This window comes from Vanessa cardui, chromosome 14 (assembly GCF_905220365.1).
Source record: "Vanessa cardui chromosome 14, ilVanCard2.1, whole genome shotgun sequence".
NCBI lineage: Eukaryota > Metazoa > Arthropoda > Insecta > Lepidoptera > Nymphalidae > Vanessa > Vanessa cardui.
The window spans coordinates 5,616,689-5,643,330 of record NC_061136.1 but is presented as its reverse complement, the minus strand read 5'-3'; the positions used below and the strand labels follow the sequence as shown (position 1 = coordinate 5,643,330).

Below are 26,642 nucleotides of genomic sequence, written 5' to 3'. Positions count from 1 at the left end.
GGAAATCGGCCATGATTTCCATACTTAGATTCTTAAATTCTAATTTCAACGATTACTTAGTAAAATAATTGAAAGATAACAACCTAGTAAATCAAAAGAGTCATCATCATCCGTAGTTAAAAAAAATTCCACTGCTACTTAAACGCCTCTCTCTTTTGGGACGTTTATAGTTTATTCCAACAATCTGCTTTAACAAGGGTTGGTGTGCATACCTTTGGGATATTTTCGTTGAAATACGACAGGTATAGGTTGTCTCACGATGATTTTCTTCAACACTGAGCACGAGATGAACTATAAAATCTACAATAACTGGCAATTTAACAACTGGATCATCTAGGCTCTCAGGCCATTATTGCCTGAGTAATACGTGTGTAGTCATAAAACGTTTCTTTATCCGTTCAAGTCCTCAACAAATACTTGTAAGTTTACCAATATGTCAATAACCACCGAAAACCGTGCCAGATTCTTTTTGAAAACAAACATCTTGTCATCTCACTCAATATTCAATATTTGTTAAAGAAAAACAATTCAATCCATTCTTCTACTCACGAACACCAAACTTGACTCCTTTTACACGAAACTTAAATAAACATGCACACCAGTACCACTGAATTTTATTTAGACGTTTGTACCAGTTCACATTTAAAATGTAAAGTTCAATAAATAACAAGGTATGATTGCGGCATTGTTGAATTTGCTCCGAGTTAAAGGTTTTAAAATAGCAAGTTCATAAATAACGACAGTTAAACTCAATACACTATTAAATAAGACATTCTATTATATTTGTCGGAAAACATTATATTATTTATACCTAAGCATTGCTAGAAATCCATTTCGAATAACAAAGCACGGTTAGAGCAAAAATCATAGTTATTTTTTATAATGTCGAAAGAACTTTGCAAAAAATATATATAAAAAGAATTCGTATTGGTTACCGTTACAAATATCGTTTCAGATATCTATTCATATAAAATCTATAGAGAAATGCGATACACCTGTTCGAGCGGGCTTCGCAACGGGTGGTAGGATATACATTGTATTTAATTTTTATTACGCTTTTAGTTATAATCTAAGGATTTGTTTCTCAGTTAACTCACATACATAATTATTGTAGCTTTAATGAGGTAGTTTATTAGACAACGGTGCTATTTAATCTGTTTTGTCTGTAATTATAAATTAAAGACCTATGCTATGCTATGCCCAACACAATCGTCCAAATGTCCAACATGACTCCAATCTGTCCCAACTCACGATCAAACCTAAAAGTTCCAATCTCACCTATGGAGACCGTTAAAGTAAAAGGTACTTCTATGATTTACCTTGACACTGACTTGTTTTTTTATATTAACCGGTAAAGTAATAAGACTCTACTCCGCCTAATAGTAAGTGGTAGTCATGTCCAAAAGTGAAGACGTGTGGAGATTTCATTTGAGACGATCACCTATGATCTTATACGATTTACCGCCGTCAAACAATCACATACTATCTACACTTGGAGAGTGTTGGATGAACATTTGGTGTGCTAGACCATCGTGTGGACCCGGCATTAGATTTTAAACACTTTAAATACAGTACGCAAATAGCGCGGGTTTACTGCCAGCTGACATAAAATTTTATATTCGAATATCTATTAAATAAAATATACATTCTTCCTTTTCCATTAATCTAGGCTATGTTTAATAAGTAGCCTATTGCCTTCTTTGGATCGTAAGCTTGAGCTTTAAATAAATTTCATCAAAATGGGTTCAGCAGTTTAGTGGTGACAGCGTAACAAACTGTCAGATAAAGTTTAATATTTTGCATTATTATACATTTGAGTTGGTCATATATTTGAACTATAAAACATAAAATATTTGACACAATTTGTAATACTCATATATATTCGTCGTGTGTTTTAAAAAGTTTAACTGATTACATTATCAAAGTACTAAAGTTGCATTTTAAATAAATAGTATACAATCTATCAACGTTATACCTAGACATACTAGGGCATACCAAACATGGCCTTGCGTTTCGACACTACGCCACATTCCTGCGCCTGCGCCGAATTAAACGACTTGTCTCCTACCTTTAATGTTTATGTCCGACAGAACAAAGAGAATTCGGGAACATTATTTATAACATTATAAAATTGTCATAAAGTGCTATCATATTTTTAAGTAGATTCTCCCTTTATCACTACGTAGTATAATTCGAAGTCGCTTTCTCTGTCCCTGAATCCTATGTATGCTTACATATTTAAAAATACGCAACGGATTTTGATGCGGGTTTTTTTAAAAGATAGTGGGATTTAAGGGAAAGGTTTTTGTATATAACACATGCATAGTATAGAAAAGAAAAACTGATAATTTTAGAAGAGAGAGTGTAATGTGATGTCGTCAATAAACAAATTCTGTAGTCAATTTAAATTCAGTATTGCACCGGTGCGATTCCGGGGCGGGTCGCTAGTATATATGTAACTTAGGCATTTCTACACGATATAGAACTTGGTGTAACCGCGAAAAAGAAATATGTAGTATTGTTGCGTCCCGGCTTGAAGGTCGAGTACGCCAGTGTTACTAGAGGCACAAGAGGTTAATACTTCTTACAGTACCAATGTTTATGACCAAACTAAGTGACCACTTATTATGTATCGGCCTATTGGTCAGACACTTTAAATTAAAAATTATATATTAATCGTGGAAAACGCATCTACCGTGTAATATGTTAAGGCCATAGCTTAAATGGACATGAGTATGGTTCAACTTATTCCTGTTATTCGTCAAGGTGACTTTCAATTTATCAAACGTGTGACATCTCAGTTAAGATGATTCAATAACTAAATCTTCATACCTAACATTTATGTGTTCGATGCCTTATTATGTAGCTATATTATTTATTACAATGACATCAAAATATAGTTAATACTTTAATGGTCACACATAAAAACCTTTGATAAGTTGAACGTAGTAGCAATACATTCTATAATTCAGACCCCGTGATAGCTAATATGAATATAAATTTATATTACTTCAATATAATACAAAAATATAGTAGCGACAATCAATTTATTAATTAACATAAAAATATCGTCGATTCTGATAAATTATAATGACCATAACTTCTGATTGTCAATAATCTATAACCGGTTGGGAAAGACTGTTGTATTCTAACTTTAGTACGTTATAAAGTTGACATAACTAGATATTCATCTTAACATTAACGTTGCATCGCCTTAAGACGTGTTTAATCAAAGCCTCCCGTCATTTCTCTTAACATACGGCGCGAAGGCATGGCATCTGTTTGCTGGTCGAGCAATAATTTTGAACTCGGGCCCAGCAGGTTATGAATTCCCTTGCCCCCTTCTTAAATGGATCGTAATATCTTACATTTATCTCAGCTAATGCCGATACTACCATATTTATATATCATAAGACCAGGGAACATCCGGGGTAGTATAATTGCGATCATACGTCCTGCAGTTCGTTGTTTTTTTTTTATATATCGAAGCATTTCTTGAATAGCGAAAGGGCTCAAGTCAATCTGTTCATATTATAATACTAAGCATTTTATGATTCTGAAATATGAGGTCTGTTAGTTCATGGTCATGAATTAAAGTTTGATAAATCAATAGTGTTTTCATCAGTTCATTCCGAATTTGATTTATTTGAAATGTACTCAAAATACATTAGTTAATATACTCAACTGAAAACTCATGGACATAACTTGGAGAATATTGATAACTCATATAGCTTGTTGTATTACGATTATATAAATAATTTAAACTCACAGATAAAACAATGATTCCTCTGAATGTCAATTCCTGGATTATATCGCTCTATTTGAAATCGATGTCGAGAGTTTAAAAGCGAAATCAATTACCAGCGAACACGTCTGACCTATTGACCACAAAATACTACTCCTTAATCGAGATTTACGATAGAAACTATTGAACTTTGTTGTTTAAATACTTAATCTTATTATATTCAATTTTAAAATTGGAACTTTATTTTAAATATTGATTAAAAAAAACCTGTTTGCTGTTTTACAGATACTAATTACACTAGATGTTGCGTAGATTAATTCACGTCGTAATTATACTGCGTTTATTTGAAGTAAAAACGATGTCGCTTCTTTTTGCTTAACTATCTAAATCCCAAATTTTATAATGATCGATGAAAGCAGGACTAACAATTAAATATTACTTTCACACTACTATATAAGTTGTGATTTCATCATTACCAACTTCGATTTATCTACAATGATCTTGTGATGCAAATCGTTCTAGGTCCAAAATCCAATCAAACCGCCTTTGTTAATTCATATTGATTGCTGTATTATTATACACCTGATTTCAATTCATATATATGAATATTGGCATTACATAAAAATATGATTATGCAATTACAAAACGAAAACGTCTTTTTTTTTCCTTTATCCTTTTCGCAAAACAAGTTCCGCGAAGCACCTAACGTATTTACGTACGGTCACGACCTCCTTTACAGTTTCTTTATATTGTTGTGAAACTTGAACAGTAGTCACATTTTCAACGGTCAATTTATCCACGTCACACTTCTCACCGTTTACAACGCCTACAACTTGCTCACGAAGATCATCGTTTGTGTTATCATCAACTAAGGAGATTTATATTTGATTAAATGTTTTGTCAATAAATTTTATATGTTCGGATACTACCAAATATGTCTCATCTCTTAATATTTCAACATCAACTGATTTACGATTCACGTTATATTATTTGTGAGTTTTCAACTTTCACTAATACTGGTACAAAATTAATCTTTCTAATTGATTTTTCCAGTTTCATAGGAAACGTTAAAAAGTTGCTAAATAACATCAAATGATTAATAGAAGACACCGTAATATTATCTATCTTTATTGATAGGATATTAACTCAGGATGTAATCTTTAACAATTTAGTAGGCTTATAGTATTAAAACCTACTTCATTCTCGTTAAGCTTTAAATACAGTGAGTTTGAAAAATCATCACGTACCTCGTTAGGGCTTCGTGTTGCGAGCCGGTCTGTTCTCACGAAGACGAAATTGATATAAAAGTAATTCCGCCGTTAATTAATGATGAATAAATTTCCCATGCACAGGAACCCAGTAATTATATTACGTGCTCAAATTATGGGATACTACAAATAGTAACGAGGCTTATACTTCCGCTTGTAATTGTATAACCAAATACGTCTGAATATGATGTTTCAGTAAATTTATTGATATTCATTCATTTGAATGGTTACATTTTCTGCCTTCCGCGAGTAGCTTCTCTTATGTAAGGGGTGTTTGATAAGTTACATTATTTATGTAGAATAATATTAATACGAGATTAAACTTTAGTTAAAAGATTTAAAAATATAATAAATATTTTGGCCACAGCCCCTTAAAGAAAAGTCGTGAAAGTGATTTAGCAGATATAAGTTAATTTTACTTCAAATATCAATTAAACAATTTGCTCTTCTTGCGTTATTGTGAATTAATAAAATTTTCACATTTATATTATAATGGTCATAGGTAGGATATTATTGATTTTATATGATTTAATAAATCATTTTCGAGATTTAAAACGTCAAATTTTCTTCTTATAAAGTTGCCGGATAACAATAACTTCTAAAACTGATTTGCATCCATATAGGTCATCATTATTAGCGTTCTTTATTACGGTATAGAATACGTAGCTGTAGAAAGTTAAAACAAATATGAGACGAGTAAATAATACGCCTCACTCGCTAATGAAGTCATTCACGCACAAAGAGAAGATAAAATTGCTTTTGAACATGACACATTGGAGCTTCGAATATTAGAATATGGAAAATAAAAAAACAATTGAATATCATTCATTTTAGTATCAAAAAATGGTTGCAATTTTTAAAACAAAACCTTTATAATAGCTATCGGAATGTTATAGGTATATTAATATGATAATTCGAAAGAGTTTTAATGCGTTTTCTTGGATCATTTGTCTGTTCATGAAAAAACAAAATCATTCCTTTAAATACCACTTTTATTATTATAGATGATATAACAGTATGGACTGCTCCATAAAGTATAAAGTTTAACGCGAGAGTAATCGCGCTAGTTAGTTAAACAGTAAAATGCTAAAGAAAGGTTATTTCCATGCTTTTATATTCAAACGTATTTATGGTACAACTTTAAATTCTTCGCACGATTAAAATAACTTGGAAAGGTTTTATGGCTGCTGAATATGAAGTTCAGAATAAGTTTCAGATTTAAAATCAATTGATTGACGCGGAAGAATAGGTATTTCATTTGCAATAGGTTTTTCAAATAAATAATTAAAAAAAAAAACAACTACATCCTGTCAATTACCCACTGGACTATGGCCTCTTCTCCACTTTTCTGAAGAGAAGGTTTGGAGCATATTCCACCACGCTACTCCAACGGGGTGATGGATTCACATGTGGCAGAATTTCGTTGAAGACATATGCAGATTTTCTCACGATGTTTTCCTTTACCGCAGAGCTCGAGAAGAATTTTAAACAGAAATTAAGCACATGAAACTGTAACGGCGCTTGCCTGGGTTTGAACTCGCGATCATCGGTTAAGATGCACGCGTTCTAATCTCCATCTCGGCTCAAATAAAATAAATAATTTACTTTGGTACAAAAAAAACAACAAAAAGTTTTAAATAAATTCCAATGAGCAAGCAATGCCGATTCTTATAATGTAATTTCAAAATTTCAATGTAACTATGGCGTTGGAAATTAAACGCCCGATAAGTGTGTTATGTAATACGAAATGATTGCATCGTCACCGTATTATAAATAAGCTTCATTCGAATATTATTTAATTTATACCTTTAATGAGGTAGCCAATGTGAATTGAGTTGCTTTTCTAATTGCTTGTTAGTTATTCTACTCGCGTGTACATGTTTAATTTAATTGCTATCCATGATTTCTCTAAAGATAAGTGGCTGTCAGTAAATGTTTGTTTAATAACATCGATAGTTCGCTTTGATAATTCTTATTTATAACTTAAAAGAGTAACTTGTTGATCGCGATCATACCGCCATATTTGTTATATCGTGACGTCACAAAGTAGGTTACGACTTAAAATTTAAAAAAGTATATATATACTTTTAATTTATTGCTTTGTTTAGTTAATAATACTTAATGGAAACTATACGAGTTTAAGTTTGAGATATTTGATTACCACACTGTTGTTTTTCTCAAAAATACATTGTAAATTAAAGAAATATAGTTCTCAAGGAGCTGCATTACAAAAGAAATAACTCACGCAGTTGCATGCTAAACAATATAAGCCTGAGCTCCAACATGATGAATCTAGCATTATAAATCAAACCACCTTTTCAGAAATTCCTATATCCACTCATGCGGTTAGGATTTATACAGCTTTACATTTCCGCCTCTAAAGGTAATGCGTACTGAGATCAAATACTCTTCGTGGATAATACATCGGCCATGTCCTTTCGAGGATGCTTAATCGATAGCACCGCTGGGGTTATTTAAAACGTTCGTACTGGCGTAGGTGCATCACTGAAACAATAAATTGCTTTTGTAGGCCCAAGATTGTCGATAATTTTGACGTACAACACTAGCGCATGTTTTAAATACATTGTACTTGCAACAGATGTAATCATTGTTTTTGTATTTAACTGTATTATATTCTATTTATTCTATATTCTATACATATAATAAAATTGGAGTGTCTGTTTGTAATATTAAAATAGCCCTTTTTTATTCAATGCATATGTATTTATACGCGGTACATATACCAAAATTATATATTTTACAATTTTTGTCGGTCTGTCTGTCTGTTTCTTTGTTCCGGTTAATCTCTGGAATGCCTGGACCGATTTTGACGAGACTTTCACCAGCATATAACTGATGTAATAGAGAGTAACTTATGCTACAATATTTTTTTTTGTTATATTCAAAGGCGTACGAGATCGCGGGCACAGCTAGTCGTATATATAAAACCTATTTGTTAACTTTTATTACTATAAAGCTAGTGAATTTCAAATGTTCATTGATAATTCTATGAGAAAATACGAGATAAAAATATTTATTGAAATAAATGAGGCTTATTGACTAAAGATATAAAAATATATGATCATAAATAGTAAAGCTAAAAATCCGACTGCATATTAAAATGTGTTGTGAACATGTTAGTTGTGTATATTTACGATGATCTCAGAGTTATGGGCGCATTAGAATTTATTATGTTGGACTCACAGAACATCTGGCTTTGAGATGCGTTTTACAACGGGATAGCATCAATCAAGGCTTTCAATACCAGTATCCTTGTATGTAAATGTGATCCTCTGTTTGTTTATTCCTTATTATGCATACCGACTTCCCACATTGCTATTCCAGTGTCAGATGTTTACCATATAAAAGACAATTTTATATAGTTTTATTTATACAATTGTCAGAACAATACTTCAATCCAAATGATTTCCTGAAGAGCTTGTATTAAAAATCCAATAACGCCATTGGTTATTTATTCAATTTACACATCCTTAATTAATAGCCCTTAAATAAATATATATAAAGTAGAATATTGCTACGAAATTTGGATTTATCTCTTCGTGACTATTCAAAATGTCCTTTTTATTGCAAGCGTGAACGTAATTTCAAATTATATTTGAACTCTTTCATATATCAAGATGCTTAGACGCTTGGTTTTTGTCATAAATGTAAAATAACGATCTGTAAATATTTTGCTGCTCCGCAAAATATTATACTCTTGAGAAAGAGGTTTTAAGCTTATTCCACGCTTTTCTAATGCGGGTTTGTGTTTACATGTGTGTGGTGGAACATCATAAGACTTGCTTTAGGCAGGATGGTATTCTAATTCGTTCTCATAAGTTAAATTATGAACACAAATAATAATTATTTATTTATTCTCTTCCACATTACAGACATTACAGTTTAAACGTATCTTAATAATAAGTACAATTTTGACGACCTCCATGGTCGAGTGGTGTGTACACCGGTTTTCATGGGTACGCCACTCTGAGGTCCCGGGTTCGATTCCCGGCCGAGTCGATGTAGATTACCATTAGTTTTCTATGTTGTCTTGGGTCTGGGTGTTTGTGGTACCGTCGTTACTTCTGATTTCCATAACACAAGTGCTTCAGCTACTTACATTGGGATCAGAGTAATGTATGTGATGTTGTCTCATATTTATTTATTTATTTATTATTTAATTATGTGTGGGAGACAGGAGCCCAAACTAGGTTGCCCTGTGCTAAAGGTCTCCTGGCTCCACCTCTAGGATATCAACTATTTGTTATATAAATTTAAGACATTCGTAGATAATGTCGAAATATCGAGCTCTACCAAATAATAAAACACCACAAAATAATATAAATCATGGTAAACACCCGTTTTAAATACTAATCGCTCGTAATGTATAAAATAATTCTTATACTTTCAATTAGATAGTTCTAAAACTCCGACAATGACAATAGCGTAAAACTGTCAAGACGAAATCCTTGGCCAGGTAATATGACCTTTCGTGCACCGGTATCATATTCGCAATCGCGTCATATTATTTCCAGTCATATCTGTTCAATGTCATGCGAATGTCTGTGAATAAAACGATTAGTGTGATTTATGCGTTCTCTCCTTAAGTCACAAATATATCGAGATAGTGAACAGGTTGGGTTCGGCAAATTATGCCTGTAGTTCCGAAACGTGTCTCTTCATCTAATAAATTATATGTTGCTTTCTAATGCCCTGTTATGCATTGATACATCGCCTTATTCAAATGTTAATTTAATGTTACTTAACCTTTTTAAACGAATTATTATTTATAAAATTCATGTAAATAGCCTTATAAAATTTGTCTCTTAGTTATATGATCAATGACTGTCACCTTATATTATACTCATTGATATATGGGATATGATATATAAATAAAAATAATTTGAATATATAAAATGTCGTTGCAAAACTTTTAAATATTCATGCTTTTTTATCTAATATATATATATTCCAAAAAGGTTTAACTTCAAAATATTTTATTTTATTGTTATTATAAATATATAATGACGAATTGGACTTAAATAGCTTGTCAATCCTAACACCTGGGGCTATTACGCAATGACGAGAGGATATGGTTAAGGCTTGTTTGTATATTGAGCTGAGATGGCCCAGTGGTTAGAACGCGTGCATCGGTTAAGACCGATGATTGCGGATTCAAACCCAGGCAAGCACTATTAAATATATGTGCTTAATTTGTGTTTATCGTGCTCGTCAGTCAAGGAGAACACCGTTAGGAAACCTGCATGTTTCTAATTTCATCGAAATTCTGCCACATGTGCATTCCACCAATCCGTATTGGAACAGCGCGGTGGAATGTGTTCCAAATCCTATCCTTGATGGAAGAGGAGGCCATATCACAGCAGTGTGAATTTACGGGCTGTTACTTTACTACTTTACTTTGTATATTGTACCAATCCATTCTCTAGTTGTTCTGCCAAACGTGTATTGTTATATTCCGACTCACAGGGTAGGTGTAGTACACACGTGACACATTTGGATATTACTTAAAAAAAATCACTTAATCAATGACAATATATTCGTAAAGGGAACATCACACTATCAATCTTGTAAACTTACTACATTGCAGCAGGTCATTGTAAGTTTCAAATGTATCATACTCCCTTTATTCCTCTCATGACGGCAGTGACTTAAAGTAAATATAAAAGTAATGTAGTAAGGTACAATCATAATAATATCATAAAATAAGTGTTCAAAAGTTATAATCATATTGATTAATTAATAATTTTATACATTTAAACATCGTAATTAAATATTATCAAATTAATCTAAGGCCAGTATGGAAATTCGTATTGGATTCATAACGACCGTCTACGTTTAATAGCTCATTAAAATCATATTTAATGCATTATTTATTGTATAGCTAATTATTATTATTCCATTATACTTGTCTGCGAAAGTTACATAGCTTGATTTAAACATTAATGTTTCAACCATCATAAATATTATTAAGCGCTTAACTCTATCAATAGTTAATGTGTGTTGTATTTGATGAATAATGTTTAACCGGGCAGTGATTAATGTATTTCTTATAAAATTTGTCGTTGAAAAATTATCTATTAAAGTAAAGAAATAATTCGTATGTTACCTTATCGTTGATAAAGTTTTTATTCCTAATAGATTTTCTCTAATAGTGGGTTACTTGAAAATGTGAAATCAAATCAAATTAAAATATTATTTATTAGAATGAGTTCCTAAAAGCACGTTAGATTGGTCATGTTATATTGTTGTATTAAATGTAAACCTAACACCAGTTTGGAAAGTAGATTCTACTGAGAAGAACCGGCAAGAAACTCAACAGTAACTCTTTATCAATATTTTATTAATTATACTGAAAGCTTAGTTTACTTACTTACTTCAAATAGCCACGGTAGAGTGCTTATTCTCAACAATTTAATAAAAGAATTTTGTAAAAATAATGTTTTCTTTAGTGTAAATACCAATGATACCAATCAATTTTACAGATTCAACAACGGTAATATAAGAAATTGCTAGAATTATCAGCTTGATCTATTGAAATGATTAATAAATAGCACTTATAACTATAGGTGCAGGTTACATTTCATGCTTGAATGAAATTACAGACCCGAGTACAGTAAACGCTTCAACTGTACATATTTCAGCTCAAGTACAATACATTTCTTTTAAAATAACCTTTATCTTCTTTACAATAAGGCTTATAAATTTTGCATGAATTTATAAAGGGACTTCGTACCATCTACAAGTTTCTGAGGATAATGAGCGTACTACAAACTGGAGCTTTGTGCTTAGGAATGCGTTAAATACTTCCCCAGCGAAGACAAAATCTATTGCCTATTAAATAGAATGGTGTGAATACTGTATACCTTAATATATCAGAGGTAGCGTGAATGAAATCATAAGCGGCTTGTTATAAGTTACAAACCATATCATATCCATAAATTAACTTCGATCATTTCTTAGTCTTGATTTTTTTAGAACCTGTTCCAAAATTGAATTTCTGTACAATATGCAAACGAAATTAAAAAAGTATTTATTAAAAACAAAAAAAAATCTTGTCTGCGAACGCATCTTAAAATATCAAGGTTAATGCAAACGAGAAACACGTATTTAAAACAATATTGCCTTTATCTGAACCGAAATTTATTATGTCACATAATTTTTGCTAATGATTCGCTAATTATAATAATACAAATATAGCACTTGACGAAATATCAACTATAACGAAATAATAACTGATTAGCAAATTTAAGAAATAGAAAGTAGGTCCTTTATTTTGATGAATATTTTAGAGGTAGGCGCGGTTTTATATGAGAGTAGATATAAGGTTCGGCTTTGAAAGCATAAAAGAGCAACTCCAAACCTCTTCGAATTATCAAAGAAAATTAAAACGTTTATGTGTAGTATAAATTTCAAGGTCATTTAAAAACATCAGCGTTATACTTCCGTATAATAATCTATATTAATATTAGAAATGTGATATTAACTCTGTATGTCTGTTGCTTTTTCACGACCAAACCATCAGTGGTTTGGTCCAGACCAATTTTGATGTAATTTGGTATGAAACAAACTCCAAGAATCGATATAAACACATTAAAATATTCACAAATCGATTACAACCTTTTCTTATCAGTGAACTCTGTGAAAATAAAGTCATTAAGAAGCACAAATTCTGAATTTCCTCAATAAAATAAGGCTCTTTCACCTTAAGAAATTGTCGCTTTGTCGGATTGCTCACATACGCTGAATACGTAGTCACGGTTAATATGTTAATGGATTATTTCCTTAAGAGGCTTTTCTTCGTCCCAGGGCAAGGGATATCAGTAATCGGATATGCTTGGCAGGACAATTGCTGTTCGTAAATATTCATGGGAACCGTCAATTATGTTTCAAAATCGATCGAATTCGTGTTGGCATACAAAATGTGATGTTCAATGATGATAAATCTGTCTTTAACGTTTACATATGATATGTGTGTGAAATAACTAAGTGATAGAACACGTATTTTACCTTGAGATCGCGAGTTCGGATACGAACAACTACCACTGATTCGTCTCGTACTCAGCATTGAAGCAAAACATCGCGATGTCAACTGCAGATGTCTGATGATAATCTGCCACATGTATCCATCAATCCGTATTGCATCAGCATCGAGGACTATCCTCTATGACTTAGTACAACAGTAGGCCATTTGCTGCACTTTTTTCATGATCAAAATTAATTATTTGTGCCACAAATATTTATATATAAAAATCAGGCAGTTTTGTGTTTTGGTCAAATTATTGGCTACCATGTTCATAGCTAATAAGAATTTTCTTAAATATAAATTTAACACGTACTAATGGACTTATTTTGTCGGTTGCAGATGTTTGAGCGATAAATCTGCAACAAAAATATTTAAAAATCGAATTTACACGTTCACAAAACTGGTACAACGAGGATCGCGCCAAATTAGTTATCCTGCGAGCTGTTACTAACGAACGTAAAATATCTATTTGCTGAGATTTATGTCACCTTCTTCCTCCCATAACATAAATTTAAGATGAACGTTTTCTGTTATGGAATTATTATCTTTGTAACGGTTAGGTTATTTAGTTTTATATTTAAATGCACGCACAGCTTAAAATTGTGATTAGAATCAGCAGTGGCATTCTGTAAACTCACACAGATTCTCATTCGTGAAATTTGACAACTGATATGCCGATATGTCATTTTAATACGTTTATCACATGGTGACATTTAAAAGACGATGAATTTCGATTTTCTCCTTATTTTTAAAGGTAAGTTTATCAATGCAATTAAGCAATTAATAAAAATAATGTAACTGCCTTTAATGTTATAGGAATAAATTAAATACTCCACAGTGTATCTGATCCTATCACGACTGTTGCTAAATTGTTTATTCAATCTTATTTCATTAAATCATGGCATTGAAAACTAAGGAGATTTTAATAAATATGAGCATCAAGTTTTAGAACAATAGTCTCATTATTCCTAGTCGGGAGCAAATTTGAATTATCTCCAAGAAGAACTAAATAGAAAACTAGTTAAATAAATTCTGGGCTAGATTAAAATGAAGAACGGATGGTGACAGGTACCTAGTGCTAGGGACAGTGGCAATGCCCTGATAGCATCTAGATCGCATCTTCCTCGCGTGCCGATCCCATCTCCTTGCTATAATGAGGCGCTGTGTTGCCAGGTGATTCACTATCAGGATATGTTTGTTACTAGATACATATACATATATTTCAAGCCAACAGTTTCAGAAAGTAATAGCTTGTAGGCTAAAGGTTTTGTGGCTTACATACAGATAGAAATGGCTTTCATAGATATTCCACATTTAAATATCCAGAAAAATAATTGACTTTAATTAAAGATTATATATCCAGTACAAATTTCATTTCTCGTTTAATTGAAAAGTGAAAACAATTTTCGAAACTAAAACCGATATAGGTGCTTATAAAGAATTTAATTTAAAGACTTTGCAACTTAAACACCTATTTGACTCACGATCGCATCATCTAAGCGTTGACCTGTTGATCTTTACCAGATGGAGTTATTACGTAAGGTCAGGCAAATAGCGAGGATTCATAGCTGTCTTCGCATAAACACTTTCACGTCACAAGTCATGGACAACATCATTAATGGGATGTAATTATTTGAATCTTGAACTTAATGTTGCGTTCTTCGTAATGTTTATTAATTAATTAAATTTAATTCTCGAATCGTTTTATTAAATTACTTGGTTTTGATAAACTTTACGGTCTTATTATACAAAAGGCAACGTTACTTTATGTTACAGAAATGGAATCAACGAGAATACTATGAATATATTTTTAGATGTTAGCGCTTTTTGTAGTGTCGTTACAACAAGCTCGTTTAAAATATCTCAGCATCAGCTATTGAGAAGATCCCTTCGTGCTGGGTGGCCGAACTATCTCAGAACATTATCAACTTCGCGAATAGTTTTTCATTTTAGCTATTTGTAATTTCTATCGAATAAGTTTCCATAGCGTCGAGAACATGGTAAATGTTAGTGACGAAATTGGCCGAGAGTTAGCTAATAAGGGAATCTAATTTACTCGCATTAACCATAATTTAAAACCACCTTTACCCCAAGTCATTAAAGTGTAGATTGTAGCGCCGTAACTCCATAATGCTATACACCTGTCTCACGAAGGATCAAGAAACTTTAATCTTGTTCATGGTCTCACACTCAATGCTAAAGGGTCTCAAGTTGGTTTAGAAATCAACTAGTTTAAGGCGTTGTGCTGATAATTTAATGAGATCGTTGAGATAAACATAAATGCCGCGTTATTTGGAGCCGATCGACATTTCCACTACCAATATCACGACTTCGCATAATCTGAAATCAGCTTTTTATCTAACTTTAAATTGACTGCTGCTTTAATGTTTAGAGTGTGTATTAATAATGAATGTTTTACTTCGCTTTCATTTTTATTCTACGTTATTTATAGTAATAGTAATAAAATTTTGATTGCTATGCTGTGATATCATTTCTATTTTTGCTATTCTTTCGGAATAGGTAGTTAACATTTAAACTCACCACAAGAATTACGAATTTTGTAAAGGTTATATTGCTTAAACTAGGTCTTAGTTGATCTAAGCTGTAAGCTCGGATGGTAATATTGTTCGCTTATATAAATGATGAGCAAATTATTCTGTAGGAAGTATTAGGTTTTCGTGATAGTTTTGTTATAATAATTGTTGCTCCTAATGCAATGTTATTCACCAACTGCGTTTTTGTCAGAAATTATATCTTTATCACAGTTTAAATCACTAACAGTTAATAGATGTAAATAATTTCCTGTATGCATTATTAAAGATGTATGATATTTAATCTGGGTCAGTAATAATCGCATGTAGCTTATAAGTAGAAGGGAAGATGCGGAAGCCGATGTACTCGATAAAGGGCTAACGGTTACAGCTTTAGTTCGAAAGGAAGACGCTCTCACAGCGATGAGAAATGTTTTTTTTATATAAACAACTATATTTCAAACTTACCGTTCTATTTTATTCTTAAACTGAATTATGACAGAAGATCCAAAGTGACATTTCTCGTTTGATCTAGAATTTGAATATGGAACGAAAAAAAACACGTTATAAATTTATATGAAATTTTGAAGCCAACCAAAGTCCATGATTCACGATGATAACAGGCTTCGCATAACTGGGTTCAATCCGAGACGATAGAAACTGGTCTGATTCGTTATTATTTCTTATTTAAATGTATATTTAAACACAAATGTCAACATATTTTCTGCGTTTGTAAAGGCTGTAATTCAAGATGAATTCAAACTAAACGTTTATTGATCTTCTATTATGTTGGAACGTGCGCAGGAATAACCGCTAGAACTTAAACAATGGATGGGTAACGGCTTCGGCACTATAATATAAATTGTATACAAAGTTATTATTTTCCACGCCTCTTAAATTTTACATTTTCATCATTTCGAATTGCTAGAACACTCTTTCGTAACATTTATTAAAGATTGATTTGATTCGATGTGAATTAAATATCCCAATCAAAAATCAAGCAATGTACGGAAGACTTTATTTTTCATGGAATCAATAAAAAAAAATAGTATTTCTTTTATTATATAAAACTAGTAAATACTCTTGTATTATAAAACGATGGTATATAAGATTTTAAATTAACATGGTTATTTTTATTATTAAAGTTATTAGTTTCGGGATATTTACCACGAGTCTCGTGAACAAGACATTCGTAGATAATATCGAAATATCGAGCTCCACCTAACAAAAATAAAAAAACATGGTAAATATCCCGAAATTAGTAACTTTAATAAAACTATGGTATTTTTTATCTTTACTGTAGTATTAGTTGCAGTATTATAGAATTTATAAGAATACTTCCTTAGCAAGAATACTTCAATAGTATTTTGCATGCAAATAAGGTACGTGAAATATTAAAGGTACGTGCTGTAACTAGGTTCGTTTCATCCCAGACTGCGCCCAGACCTAATCGATATGGATACAATCTCGCTGTTAACCATATTTTCAAACGGTCCAACATTTCCTTTCGTGACGCACATTTTTGATAACACATGATTATTCATTATCACTACATCGTAATATAAAACAAAGTCCCCTGGCCGAGTCTGTCTGTATGTTCGCGATAAACTCCAAAACTACTGAACGGATTTTCATACGGTTTTCACTTATAAAAAGAGGAACTCATAAGTAAGGTTTAGGTATATTATTTATTCAGGTTTTTATGTAGGTAAGTTGAAATAGGACAATAATTGTTAAATATGTCGGAAAAGGCAATAACAAAAATAAATGGTAGTAATAGAAGTAAAGTAATATCCTGCAAATTTCCCACTGATGGGATAAGGCCTCCTCTTCTATTAAGGAGAGGGTTTGGAACATATTTCACCACGCTGTTCCATAGCGGGTTGGTGGAATGCACATGTGGCAGAATTTCGATGAAATTAGACACATGCAGATTTCCTCAAGATGTTTTCCTTCACCGCCGAGCACGAGATGAATTATAAACACAAATTAAGCACACATATATATAGTTGTGCTTGCCTGGATTTGAACCCGCAAGCATCGGTTAAGATGCATGCGTTCTAACCACTGGGCCATCTCAGCTCTCTTAAAAATAAAAGGTAAATAATTAAAAATGAAACTTATGTCCACCCGTGCGAAGCCGGTACAGGCCGCAAGATATTAAAATAAGAGTAATATAATTATTGTTATATTTAGTTACAATATAGTTGTCTCTCTAAATATCAGGACAGGTAAAACCTTCGTGAATATATAAAAGTTGGAGTATGATAGAACTTTATTCACGAAAGTAAAATTACCTTTACGGTGCAATAAAGTTTTATCGTAGTATTCTTTATTTATCACTAGCCCCGCCCACTTTACATTCGCGCTAACTAAGCGGTGGTTAATTCGAACGTTTTCCTATGATTTATTGCACGAGATAATGTCCATAGGTAATCCAACGAGCTACTTTTTGTTTTGAGTACCATGGATCGGTATTAACCGGTCTTGAAAGATGATAAAATTTAATTAATATACTATAAAATTGAAAAGAAATTATCTTTATCTTAACAAAAGAAAAATAAATACAGTTAATAGGATGTACTTACTTGGAATACACAAAAGGCGGATTTATCTAAATGAACGATCTCTTCCATAAAACCTTTGGAATGTAAAATGACATAAAATGAATGCTTACTTTACGTATGTAATAATAATAAACTTGTAATAACAAATATTAACATATGTAAAGATATATCCAAAACAAATGATGATGATAATTTATAGACCGATTTTGTTCCTGGTGAATTTCCTCAAGGGTCTATCATTTCGAGATATGTTATAGTGCCCAAGTGTTCTCGTATCTCGTAACCCAATGGAATAACAAGATATAATATGATGCGCATGAAATAGGCCTTTGCTTGTTTTTCTATTACATAAGTGTAAACTCATTCAGACTCCTGACTACTAATATAAAATTTTCAACAGAATAGAATATTTTTTGTCGGCTCGGCTTCGGGTTTGCCACACAGTCCTCTTACGTTTTATAACTAGCCAAAAGTCCAACGAGACAAAATACTTAAGCTATGACTAATGCCTACATGTGATAGTTTCTCCAGCTAGTTTTTTCCATAATCGGCAACACCACAATATATAAAGAATTAACAAGTACCATTCCATCCATCATTCATGTTTATATACATTATACATATCCACTTGTTGAGTTTGTATTTAATCTGAATTCTGAGAAACCTTACAACAGTTTGAAATAAAATTAGTGTAACCATATCTGTTTCTGCTTCGTAAGCATTGCGGGATTTCAACAATCGTAATTGCATTAAAATAAATGGATTTATACTACGTAATGTTTTCCGTGGGTCGTAATAATTTTATTGTTTGTTAAAGTGCAGCTTCTTTTGAGTCATAAAGACGTGGAACTCGATGAAACGAAAGTGCACACAGACGCTCGCAAACACGCACATTTTTTTTCATAATCTATAAAATTGTTTTTCGCTCTTCTTTTGTTTGTCGCTCTTTCACGACCAAACGAACCGAATTTGATGAAATTTAATACGAAGCAAAATTGAACTTTAAGAAAGGACATACTACTTTTTTACCTAACACATCACAACCAACACCACAAAACGCGATCTTTGTCGCGGGTGACGGGTTCTAGTACTGTATAAAGCTTTAGACAAAAACTAAAATATTTTTCAAATTTCAAAATTCAATATTTAAGACAAACTATTTAACAAGTTTATGTGATATTAATGAAAAGGTTTTTTACTGCACATACATGTTTTGTTAAGAAAATTTACTTTCAACAAAAAAAAATCTAACAGAAATATATGTTTATAATTCTAATTTATTTATATTATCATGGAAATGAATGCGATGCTTGTATAAAACGTGCTTTTATGCTCTTAGTGCCAGAATAGATTTACGATTTTACTATCCTACCTTGCAGTACTGAGTCGTTAAAATTCTTGTAATTATCATATAACACTCACACATACAACGGCATTTATTTTAATACGTTAAATTATAATTATGTCGTATTTCTGATATTGCGATTGTATAGTGCTAAATAACACGTGTTTTATTAGTATGTGAACGGTACGAACACTTATTTAAAATATATTCTTGCTTGCTTTAGTCTTTTGTTTTGTGCTGTGATGGCCTAGCGGGTGAAATACGTTTGATTTTTGTGGTTTCGAACCCGGATAAGAACCATTGATATGTTGTTATTAACTGAGTCCGCGACATCGTGCAAGTTTGAATTTATCAAAAATTGACAGTTCGCAGATTTAAGTATATTTACATTATTAATTCTATATTATGCAACTTTTGTAATATTAAGTCGTTGGTGCCATGTGACGGCGGATTAGCAGTATTTAGACATTGTAGCGACATTTAGACTTTATTATTTTTTACGTAATTATATAATAAAAGTGATCTTTATCATTATTATTATTATTAAATAATTTAAATGCTAATTGAGACTAGCCGGAACAAAAGGACAGACAAGCAAACATAAATTGATGTTTGGTAAAAAAGAAAAATTAGTATATGTATATAATTACTAAAAAGCGGGTATTTAATGTTACAAACAGATGAAAACTATACATCTAATAAAGTTAGAGAAATTGTATTATATAAACAGATTTCGTGCTCGGCGATGGAAAACATAATGTTGTTCAACTGTAAGAATCGAATCCGTTACATTTCAAGGCACTTCATCTACGACGTGTCATATAAACTTAAAATCATGTACATATACCCAATGCGAGATCATTCAATCATTTTCCAAATCACATTTTCTATATCGAACAATAATGTAATTCACTGTATTCAAAATCACATTAATTCATTATTGTGTAAAGAATCACATACAAAAAAACAAGCTCTGCAAATGTATTCGAGTTCTTATTCTCATATTCAGCTGATTATACAGAACGAACTGTCGGGCGGTATCCATCAGTTTCTCACGTGAATCGTCACAAATAACTCGTGAGGGAAGTTTTTTTTCCATAAATTGAAAATATTATTTCCGATTTTATATTTATATATGTCTAAACTAAAACTAAAAGTAAAAGGTGTTGGTTGTCACGTGTCGGGTAAAAAAATAGTCTATGTCCTTTGGAGTTCAAGTTTGCTTCATACCAAATTTCACTAAATTCGGTCGTGAAAGAGCGACATACAGACCGACAAAGTTACTTTTACATTTATAATAATAATAATAATATAGATAAACTATAAATATGAAGTGTCCGACGAATCCGAAGACAGGCTCAACACTTATATTTGTAATCATCATTAATAATGTGAAATGTTGTTACAGTGAGATGGCGCGGTGGGAAGCGCCTATCCGGCTCACAACGATTTGGCTTCTCGCGTGTCTGGTGCCGATAACATGGGCTACTCCAGGTTTGTTACGAATATCATCCAAAATCTTATTGCTATAAAGCTGAGATAAAGCCGAGTAAAGTGAAACACTAGCGAAATCTTAATGGTTCAGTATTACTGGTAAAACTACCTGCTTAAAATGTTCTCTGATTCCTTCGGTGATTGGAGAATGCTCTTTATTACTGATAACTGTGACTCCTAAGAAAGTAAAATTAACAATGTACAATTAAGCAAATTTGGTAAACTAAACGAAATGAAACAACAGTAATGATGTTCGTTTGATGATATTAAGTCAATAAAAAGAAGACAGTGAAAATCTTATTTGAATCAATATTATTTTTTTTAAATTCTTAATTATTTTTTCATTGGTGTCTAATCCTGAGCTGAGATAACACGGTGGATCCTAACTGAGCTTTGGTTTCAAATCAAGACAAGAATTACTTAGTTTTCTGAAAAATATGAGTTCATTATTTATCTCGTGATAAGAGTTCATCATAGTGGTCATCATCAAGTGAATAGTAATTCAGCGACACGTTGGATATAGATTCTAGCAAACTACGTAAGACATTTTAAAATACGAAAATAGTATAGTATTTTTTCCTTGTCATTTTTTATTTATTATATAGGTAGACGATTAATGATGGTAAGTGATCACCACCACCTACAGACATTAGCGCTGTAAGAAATATTACCGATCCAACATCACCAATGCGCCAACATTGGGAGTGAAGATGTTATTTTTTTGTATTGGTACTGGCTCACTTACTCTTTAAACCGGAACACAATAATACCTACTAAGTATTGCTCCTTGGCGGTATAATATGATGAGTGGGTGGTACAAATTCAGATGGGCTGACGTAAAACCCTACCACTAAGTAAAAGTTAGGTAACATTAACCCCAATATAATATCTATATCTATCTATATAACATTAAAAGAGTTCTTACTGCCTTACTTCACGTTATCTAGGAGTCGATCCTAACGAGAATGTTGCTAGCTATCTGACTAATTAATTGTCAAATGGCTAATGATCGTAAACACGCTAACAATTTGCAAGTGAATTCGATACAGTCGCCAAAACAAGTGGATACCTCTTAATTGGAACGGATACTCGTTGTTTTGTGCGCAATCACGCCTAAATAGGAAGACTCGTGGTACAGTCGTGATCTAATTAAAAATACTTATATATTTTATATCGAGCACTTGAGAATAATATCATTCGAGTTATGAAACTGTGTAATGACGTATAAATTTCTAATTGGTAGTTTCTCAGACGCGCCTACTGCTTTCAACGTATCGTACCTACAACTGATTTATGCTGTCACTTATGTAACGATATTTAACACAGTAGTCGATATTTTAAAACAAATTGCAACGCGATTTTCACCTTAAGCCAACGGCACTTGAATATATGATCTGTATATTTATTTTAAATTGGTTCGTTTGTGAAATTTCCTGAACTATTAAGAAGAAAATATATTGATTTTCAATTGTTTCTATTGGTTCTACAAATCAACTTCCAATCAAATGAATTAATCTAGTCTGTGTCTTAATTATTATACTTTGTGCAAGTCCTTCTGGGTACCACAGAGATACCACACACTTTTTATATTTACCGCCAATCAGCAATACTTAGTTTTATTATGTTAAGGTTTGAATAGCTAATGAGTCATGAGAAACATAATCTTACTTCTGGATATTGGTGGTGCATCGTGAAAGTTTTTGAGGATAGATGTATGTATGTTTGTAACTCTTTCATTAAAACCTTCTTAACGGATTCGAATGAAATTTTACAGTAACATGCAGCTCATAGGCTACAATTTATAATGATTTTATGTAATTTGGTCATAATATAACGATAAATATCAAATACCCTTAGCAATCTAAGCGAGTCGCTAGTTGGTAATATATGGAATGATTAGTATTTCTTTTACCGCCAATATTTACTAGCAGTAGCCATCACTTTCTATCAGGTAGCCCACAGTTTGCCTACATACATACATGAAATGTTATTAGATTTCAAGTGGTCACCATACAGTCTTAATTTAAAGAATAAAAATATATAATAGAAAAATAGTTTATTGCAAGTAATGAATACGCCAATAGAACGTATAATATTTATTTATTGTTGGTTTTATTTTTATAAACTATTATCGCCCTGAAAATAACAAATCGAATTTAGTCAATAATTTTTTAAATGTCCATGCGCGACTCTATTTTGTTATTTTAGTAATCTGTTTGCGCGGGAAAACATCTTGTATTATTTTATACAGCTATACCAATGACGTTCTAAAATCAATTACACTCTTACGAAAACTGATACACTAGGAAAATATGAGTTTATTAAATATATAACTATAATATAAATGTCTTAGCATAAAGAAGTATTTCTAACACGAGTAAAATTTCTCGTAGTATCCTCGGAACGTAAACAGCAAATAGTTAGTTTAAAACCAGGGTAATTAAAATAAACTGTACCAATAAAACCCTATCTAAGTACAAAACAAGTTAGTAAACCCACAATTAGCAACTAACGAACCTTGCGTAGGAATCATAGAAAATGTCTCTTAACTGTCTTGTTAATTTCAACAAAATTATATGATATAGCTTTTTATTCTTAATGCTATCGTGACTGCAAATTTTATATATAAATAAAAATTATTTATGGGATGACAGACAGATTAATTTATATATGTGTGTATTCATTATATCGTTAATACTGATTACTCTCCGATTGAGTTATTTCTTACAGTAACCAACGCTGTATATATATATATATATATTAAATCCTAATAATAATATAAAATTTAAATAAATTATCAGATATCAAATTTATTCAATAGTGATAATTTTGTTGCATAGATATTGTGATTTATCGTTTAATTTGACGTATCAAGTTGAATACCTTTTAAAGAATGAAATAAAATTAAACTTATAGAAAAACTTTGATACAGGGCCGTGCGAGGTGGAAACGGGTCAATCCAGCATCATCGTTGACATAGAAGAGAGCAGAGGCGACCGTAAGTATATTAGTTTTTATTTATACAAATTTATACCAACTACGCAGACTAACGATCGGCTGTTTTTGGGAACTGAATTATTCCATACACTGTCAAAGAGGTACCATGACATCTTATTGCCATTGTGTCTGATCTATTCCAATATCAATTTACAAGAGGACAAAAGCCAAATAAACAACACCCAACGTCGAATTGACGCGATGTCATTAATCGAGCTTGATATTCATAATAGGCTTGCGAAAGTCTTTCTTTCTGTTCTTCTGTTAGTATAGGAACTTTAGGAGAAAACCAAAGTGAATATAAATATTTAAGTAGATTAGTGGTATATATAAATATAGATATGTATACTAATCAAGAACTGTAGTAGAGCACAGTATGGTTGAGCTGAATACGTGAATCTAAGGTTTGTTCATCTTCATTCGTTCTTCGATTGGAATACATCGGAATACCTCATAAAGTTTACACGTCAAATAAATTCCATCTAAGATTAATTTAGCAAAGTTGCTTTATCTTATTTCTTAATAAAACATAAACACGTAAATAAATTGCCAATGGTGATTAATCACGATACGTAATAAGTACTGACTGCAAATTATTATGTGATTACAGAAGTCAATCAAACAACAATACCGACGGAGCTACCAATCGTTGGCGACCCAGATGTAGACGTGATACTGTCCACCGTTTTTCCGAAAGGTCCGACGTTATTTCAGCTCGATGGCAAACGACTACAACTGCTCCAGCCCTTAGATAGAGATGCTGATAACTTATCCCATATGGTGTTTCAGGTATATTTATTACTATTATAAAATTATAATAGTATTTTTATATTTTGTAGACACATATACCCAAATTTTTACTTGTTTTGCTGAAGTTATTATACAAAATATTAATATGAATTCCTTACTAATAGACGTTTAATTTGCGTTTAATTTTACATCGACTATCTCTTTCTGTCAATCTTGTCACTGATTTGACATTTGAAAGATTGTTAAACTAATCTCTTGTAAATATTTTTTTACTATGATTCAATAATATTAGTACCTTAAATACTACAAAATGAATCAATTATACAGTTTAAATTATACAAATAATTATTACATAAAATTTGTTGTCAAAATTCTAATTATGTAAATATATATAAAACGAAAAATAAATTTTATATAAAGTCATAAGTTTATAATAACTAAAGTTATAACGTTACACAATAAAGAAGTACTATTCAAAGCAATAACAATATGTACTCAATTTACAAATGCAATTTGTCGTATAATGTTTATTAACTTTCATCGCGCGTACATAAAGCCGTTCATAATTACTAATCAAAATTGGTTAGCGTATCGAAAGTCTCATTAACACAATAAACGCCTGAAGCTATCGCTGTTTATTATGGTATCAATATCAATTAATTATTTCGCCCGCAGCTGGTTTGTCAAGTGAAAGCGACAAAGAAGAGGCGAACGATACCCGTGATTGTGCGAGTCTCAGACATAAATGATAATGCGCCTGTGTTCCAGGGCACGCCCTATGAAACTAGTATATCTGAGGTGGGTTGAATTAATCTTTATGTTATTAGCTCTATGTAATAGTGTAGGAGTAATAGGTAGAAAAATTCTTGTGATATCTGTGATGTAAGTTATTGGAAAATTAATTAATCTAAAAGATAAATTATCTGCACAACCACAAATACAATATTATGGAATAGTTGGTTTGGCTTTACAAAATAGTCTGTCTAATTATTAAGAATCATCTCTTTTATATATATATATATATATATATATATATTGACCGCCCATAGATATTGGCTCCAAACGATTTTAAATGTTCTGTCCATTTGCTTGTAGTTTTACTGACTACTACCTTAGCGGACGAATATTTGATAATCTTTGAGTTGAGCATTATACAAAGCCCGCCCGTACCTGGTGGTAGTAAAAAAAAGCTAAAGCATTATGCATAAATCAACTACATCGATCGAACTAATATGCACTTTTATACATATTTGTAATGTCAGTAGATTAATTAAGATTACTTACTGTATCTTTTTAACTAAAATAAAAATATTTCTTACAGCTTATTCCAATAGGCACAACGATATTCGATGGCATTCGAGCAGTAGACCCTGACGCAGGAGTGAACGGTCTTTCGGAGTATTTCATTATATCAGGAGACAATAAAACCCTAGAAGCTGCCAATGCCGTGGACGGTTATGGATACTTTGCTATACCTCTACCGCATCAAGGACAAGTCACAGTTAACAGAACATTGGATTACGAGCGCACGAAGAAGTATCTAGTCACTATTGTTGCTTCTGTAAGTACGATATTAACTGCTAACATGTTATGATCGCCTGGTATCTGGTACTTAAGAATAGTTTAAAGAATATTAATATTTTTTTTTTAGAGTTCGAATAAAGTCACCTTAAATTTGTCTCGGAGTTGAGCTCTCTAATATAAACTAAGGATACTTCTTTTTGAGGAGAAAGACTAGAACATATTTTATAACGTTGCTTTGATACGTGCAGGCTTTTCCAATATGTTTTTTCTTAGTTATCGAGCAAAGTAAGTTATGGAAATTTTCCTAGTTTGCCTTATTCCATGGCAACATTTTTTGGGATGATTTCCTGGACTTAACTGTTTATCGTATATAAAAT

General features: G+C 31.8%; 1 protein-coding gene across 5 annotated transcripts in view; it reads left to right on the top strand.

The window, feature by feature from the left end:
- LOC124535083 (cadherin-99C) overlaps positions 1-26,642 on the top strand; it is a 146,801-nt gene that overhangs the window by 97,196 nt on the left and 22,963 nt on the right. For 4 of the 5 annotated variants that reach the window (XM_047111136.1, XM_047111132.1, XM_047111133.1 and 1 more), the window contains exons 4-8: positions 20,909-20,994; positions 23,927-23,992; positions 24,602-24,780; positions 25,417-25,539; positions 26,063-26,302. In XM_047111136.1, coding sequence (XP_046967092.1) covers positions 20,913-20,994; positions 23,927-23,992; positions 24,602-24,780; positions 25,417-25,539; positions 26,063-26,302 — 690 coding nt within the window. In that variant the 5' untranslated portion in view covers positions 20,909-20,912. Of the gene's footprint in view, positions 1-7,777; positions 7,783-7,921; positions 7,924-20,908; positions 20,995-23,926; positions 23,993-24,601; positions 24,781-25,416; positions 25,540-26,062; positions 26,303-26,642 lie in introns of those variants that run through there. The other variant, XM_047111135.1, reaches the window with a different exon arrangement.